The sequence below is a fragment of the Pristis pectinata genome, chromosome 7 (assembly GCF_009764475.1).
Source record: "Pristis pectinata isolate sPriPec2 chromosome 7, sPriPec2.1.pri, whole genome shotgun sequence".
Lineage (NCBI taxonomy): Eukaryota > Metazoa > Chordata > Chondrichthyes > Rhinopristiformes > Pristidae > Pristis > Pristis pectinata.
Window position 1 is genome coordinate 49477666 of NC_067411.1, and position 6327 is coordinate 49483992.

At 39.5% G+C, this 6327-nt stretch overlaps 1 protein-coding gene across 1 annotated transcript in view; it reads left to right on the forward strand.

Annotated features, from left to right (window-relative positions):
* LOC127572263 (tyrosine-protein kinase JAK2-like) overlaps positions 1 to 5391 on the forward strand; it is a 223318-nt gene extending 217927 nt beyond the window's left edge. The window contains 1 exon segment of the mRNA XM_052019271.1: positions 203 to 5391. Coding sequence (XP_051875231.1) covers positions 203 to 310 — 108 coding nt within the window. The 3' untranslated portion in view covers positions 311 to 5391.
* Positions 5392 to 6327: the final 936 nt, after the last annotated feature.

Sequence of the window (6327 nt, forward strand, 5' to 3'; positions counted from 1 at the left end):
AATGTTTGGGATCTTCCTTGAGAACTCAAGCTTTCCCATTACCTTGAGAGCAAAATTTGTTTTCAAAAGTCTTCTAAATGCTCTGTAAATCTACTTTACGGTGATGTTATGATAGTGTCAATCAATATTTTTAAAAAGTCTAAATTAGGTGATGTTAAAGGTAACTTTCTAATCTTGATCATTCTTCTGTTCTCAATCGCAGATGTATTCTACCATGATGGATTGCTGGGAGAGTGGACCAAGTCAGCGCCCTACTTTTAAGGAACTTGCTCAAAAAGTGGATTCAATGAGGGATTCTGTGGGAGGATGAATGTTCAGAGATTTCAACTGAGTACTCTTTTGTCAAAACGCAACTGCTGCTTATCCAATCTGTAGCTGAAACCATTCACTTTTGGACCATATTCCAAGTTGAGGAGACTCATCCCTTCATGTCCTGCTTGACTGGATCACTATGGACTTCTTATGCACCCCCTGGAGAATGGCAGCCCTTCCACTGTGAAGTTACAGTTAATCAGGGCAACCAGCTGATGAATTCCAAAAAAGTAATTGAGTGGGCGTTGTAACTGTGCTGTGACCTGTCCACTTCAGCTGCTTATAGTAGCAGGGTTACCTTTACAGAGATTTCACTTCTTAATGGTGATAATAGGAGCTTTCCCTTACAATGAACACCAAATTGCTTTGTGTTGAATGTAAAACTGTACTGTCTGTGCCATTTGCACAAGAAAAAGAAGTTCTAATTTTGTATTTTCCATTTGTAATCTGAAACTGCTCTAAACTTCAATTCCTTCAAAGAGTAGAAAATAATTCCACCATACTACATTGCAATCTCATTTACACTTACCATAGGTTAGAACATAAAGAAGTATTGACAGGAATGGAAATGAGTGCCATGGTGTAAATATCTTGAAACTAAATTAGCTCTATTAGCGTTGAAAGAAAAACAAGATGATCCGAAACTGAAATGTTTCTTAAGTCAGCAATGCTGTGAATGCGAATACAAAGGTGCATTAAACAGTATCTGGGAATGAATGTATAACTGCAGAATAATGTGCATGTCAGACATGGGATAACTTGAAGATTATCCAATAGTGAAAAATTTGGAAATTACCTTTATGTATAATGCAAAATAACCTACAGTTGCAAAGAAAAAACTATTTACTACATCAGGTATGATCTAAGATGCACAGCAATGCATAAGTAGTACCAGCCTGATTAGTCTTGTGTATTATACTGCAACTATGTTTATATTTTTTTAACACTTGGATCGATAATGGTGTATACAGTCTGCTTAGGTAACTGTACGGAGAAAAGCTCAGGGACTTTTGTTTTACATGTAGAGAATGCAGAGTTCATTATTTAGTCCATATCAGTTAATTTGCATGTATTACTTAACATACATTAATCAGTTAGGAGCAAAGGCCAAGTCACTTTTGTACTCAACCTGTCAACCTTACGGCACCACCATCTTTTCAGGGGCAACCAGAGAGGAGAAGAAAAAACAGCCTTGCCAATGACGCATATGCCCTGAAAATATTTCTTATCAAACTATGCAATCTCCCATACACCCTGACTCCTAGCAAGGAAATCATTCTTCAGTGCATCATGTAAATATAAAAGGACCAGACTTGTTTTTCAGTTTGACTACTATAAAGTAAAGATTCCATACGGGATTAATAAGTGCTTAAAAAGCTTGTCTTTGCAAAATAATATATAGCTACGTTTGTAAATATGGAGGAGGGAAATTTTGGTCATGCAGTGTGACTGTGCTGTGCTTGATGAACTGCAAATTAGCTTGAACTCTGGGTTCTGATTCCTGACCAGCATTGGATGTCATTGCATTCACAACGCTGTATCTCATGGACAGCATGTTTCAGAAGGTGGTCTGTCCTCAGCTCAAGAGAGTGCAGGAGAAAAGGGACTGGGCAACTGCCAGACAAACAAAAAAGAGCAGGCAGGTGGGTCAGGAGATCCCTGAGGGCACCTCACTATCTAAACAATATTCACCAGAGTTTAGAAGAGTGAGAGGAGATCTCATTGAAATGTACAAAATACTGACAAGGCTAGATAGATTGGATGCAGGGAGGTTTTTAACCCCTGGTTGAGGCATCCAGAATGAGGGGGTCACAGTGTCAGGATACTGGGTAAGATATTTAGGACTGAGATGAAGAGAGACGGTGCAAGAGGGAAGGCTTCAGATACTTGAGATCTGCGTAGTTCAGAGAGTTTGCACCTCAGCAGGGCTGAGACTAATATCTTCACGGACAGGTTTGGAAGTGCAGTTGGAAAGGGCTTAAATGGGCTTGGCAGGAAGATGGAAATATGAGCAAAGATTCAGATAAAGGAATGCAGAGCTGGATATGTATCAGCTGAAGGCATTGAAAGATACTATTAGAGAACTGCTATGTAGCTATTAGAGAAACATGGTTTAAGGACAGGAATGGCAAGTTAGCAATCCTTATTTACAGGATTTCCTCATGAGATAGACAGGATGAAGGAGGGTGAGTGATAATAATGATCAAAGAAGAGCAATGAAAAAGGATGTTATGTTAGAAGTGTCAACACATGAGGCTATGTAGGTTGAATTAAAGAACAAAAAAAGAGTAATCCCAATTGTTCCTCCAAACAATCCAAGGAAATTGAAGATCAAGCTTGAGAGCAAATGCTTAATGTGCCAATTCTTTTGGTCAGCAATAGTGGGGGATTTCCGTTACTCTGATTCAGGGATACAGTACAAAACTAACTGAGGGCACAGATAGCATTCAGAAGTTTTTTTTAGCCGGTATGTCACAAACTGAACAACAGGCAGAGGCAGGGTGGTGAAATGGTTGTAATTCCTGATCTAGGGAATGATGCAGAGCATGTGGAATAAATATTAATGAGGATGTATTTTTTGTGCTAGTGATCATAATCCAGATAGATTTAGCAGATGAATGGAACAAGTCAACAACAAAATCAGAGTGAAGGTTCTTAATAGAATAGAGCCAATTTTGTCAGGCTTGACAAGTCCAGAGTGGATTGGAAACAGCTGCTTGAAGATAAACTAGCGCCAGATCAATGAGAAACATGTGAGAAATTGAGTCAAGAGATTCAAACTAAAAATGCTCCTTCAAAGAGAAAGGGTGTGACTGCCAAATTTAGAGCCTACTAGGTGCCAAGGTACAGATAAAAAGAGAAACTGTTATCAGACACTGAGGGTGCAATATAGAAAAATGCCTGGAAGAGTAAAGAAGTGTAGAAGTGAAACTATAAGGGAAATTGGAAAAGGAGGGGGTATGGAAAAACACTGGCAAGTAAAATCAAAGAAAATCCAAAAACATGTTGTAAGCATATAAACAGTATGAGGAAATGGTGTATACCCAGTTGCAAGTACAGAGGTTAAGGAAAGAATAAATAGGTTACCTTTTGGATCCCAAATAGTCCCAACATATGGAAGTGGAGGATATGAGTTGAGCTCTTAATGAATACCTTGTAACTGTCATCACAAAAGAGGGATGCAATCCTGTTGTAGCTAAGAAGGAATAAGTGTGAAATATTTAATGGGTTAAGTATAGTAAAAGAGGGAGTATTAAGGAGTTCAGCATTTTTGAGAGCAGATAAATCGCTACACCCAGATAAAAGATATTCAGGCTGTTAAAAGAAGCAAGGAAGTAAACTACCCAGGCTTCTGACCACAATTTTTCAATTGACACTGGCTATAGGAGTGGTGTCAGGGAATTGGAGGACTACTTAAGCGTGTTTAAAAATGGAAGGAGAGATAACTAAATACAGGCCAGTTAGTTTAATTTCAATGCTGGGCCAATTGTTGGAATTCATTCTAATAGACAAAATAAAACCTACATTCAGAAGGCAGTTTAATCAGATTAGTCACAATGGATTGGTTAAGGGAAGGTCATATCCCATAATTGGATTGAACAAATAAAATCAATAAGGGTCAGTGGGTTTGGTGTAATCCACCTGGAATGTAGCAAGGCTTTTAACAAGGTCCCTCATCTGGTAGGTAGGTCAAACTGGATTCAAAATTGGCTCAGTAGCAGAATGCAAAGGATAACAGTTAAATATTGCTTTAGTAACTGGGAGTCTGTTCCTAGTTGGCTTCCACAGGGCTTAGTCCCTTGCATTTTATATACAAATGATTCAGACTGAAGTGTTAGGGCATGAAAAAAATGTTTGCAAATGATACAAAATTGGCCATTTTGTTGACATTGATGAGGATAGCTTAGACTGCAGAAAGATCGTAGATGATCACTTTTTGGCAGAAAAGTGGGAAAAAGAATTTAATGTGTGGTAATGCATTTGGTGTTGCTGAGGGCAGAATGAATGCACAATAAAGGAGAGGTGTGAAGAAACAGTGGGACCTTAGAGTTTATGTCCACAAACCTTTAAAGGTAATAGGTTAAAAAGACATTGGTTGTTTTTCTTTATAAATTGAGACATGGCATACAAGAGTGGGGAAATTATGCAGGAATTGGGTGGTACAGTACGCAACTAGTAGAGCTGGTGCCTCACAGCTCCAGTGACCCAGGTTCAATCTTGACCTCTGGTGCTGTCTGTCGAGTTTACGCATTCTCCGTGACCTGCGTGAGTTTACTTTGGGGTGCTCAGTGATGTGCTGGTTGGTAGGTTAATTGACTGCTATAAAGGCTTCCAGTGTGTAGGTGAGTATAGAATCCAGGAGGAGTTTATGAAATACACAGGATTTGTATAGGATTAATGTAAAAGGTGGGCTAAATGGCTATTGAGTCTTTGGACTGTACTGTTGGTTAGTACCATAGTTTGAGTGCTGCATATGAGTTTGGTCAATATTTTATGGAAAGGATGTGATTGCAATAAGAGCAGAGGAGATTTACGATGATATTGCCAGAAACTCAAAATTAGAGTTATGAGGATAGATCAAACCGTTTCCTTCTTCGGATCAGGGGAGCTGAGGGAAGACAGGTGACTAAAACTATGAAGGACTTGGGGACAGTAAACTGGAAGAACCTATTTCCTTAGCAGTGGATCAAGAACCATGGAGCGTAGAATTAATTGGAATTCATTGCTTGAAAGAGTGGGAGAGGCAGAAACCTTCATCACATTTAAACAGTATCTGGATGTGTCCTTGAAGAGCTGTGAACTGCAGTAACATGCACCCAGTGCTGGAAGATGGGATTAGACTGGGAGCTCTTCTTCAATTGGCATGATGGCTGAATGGCCTCTTCGTTAATATAATTTTTCTGTGATCCTATCTGTTATCCAATAATTCTGTGCACAGAGTTAATACTATCTGAAAATCAAGCCATTGAGGACATAGTGTATTCTGTGCACAAAACTATTCAGAATACCCCTGTTTCATTGGCTAAGTGGGCCTTGTTATTGATTAGGGATTTACAACTAATAAAAATAAAATAGCAAGTCATGTGTTCTTTTGTTTTTATAATAAATTTTATTTATTATAAAATATATAATGTAACACTCAACGGTTACCTGCCAAACCTCTCAGGAATTCATGTTGACTTGCAGCTCAGCTATTGCTTACTAGTCCTAGATTTATTGCTGATTTATTATCACTAGCTGTTCACTATATAGAATGTTCTTGCAGCATTCCCTTGCACTGTACAAAACTCCAAGACTTTACAAATTGACGGGGGTCCTAGAGGATTATTTTTAAAGTTCTGAATTGAGGATACCACATCAAAGGCTGGAGGCCTTAAGGCATCCTGGCCGAACCATATTTTGTTTCTAGATAAACAAAGGACTGCAGCTGCTGGACTCTAGATGAAAAACACTATGATGCTGGAGGGACTCAGCAGGCCAGGCAGCATCAGTGGAGAAAAGCAGGCAGTCAATATTTTGGGTCAGGACCCTTCCTCAAGACTGAAGATAGGAAAAGGGGAAGCCCAGTATATAGGAGGGAAAAGCAGGGCAGTGATAGGTGGACAGATAGGACCCTGCCTCCCCTCTTTTGTCCACCTATCACTGCTCTGCTTTTCCCTCCTATATATTTGGCTTCCCCTTTTCCTATCTTCAGCTCGGAGGAAGGGTCCTGACCCGAAACGTTGACCGCCTACTTTTCTCTGCAGATGCTGCCTGGCCTGCTGATTTCCTCCAGCATCATCATATTTTGTTTCTGATACAATACTTAAATGAGCCATAGGTTGCAAACAGAAAGCATTAAAATGTATTAACAAATGATTTAGCGTATTTCCTGTAGGGGAAAACGCAAGTTGTCAGAGTAATTCATGGCTCAGAATTCTGTGGCAATGGTGAATCCTTTAGCAAGAGCTTCTTTGCAGAGGCTGTCCCAATACCACTGCATGACTCCAGTCATGGGTGGAACCAGAACAAGCC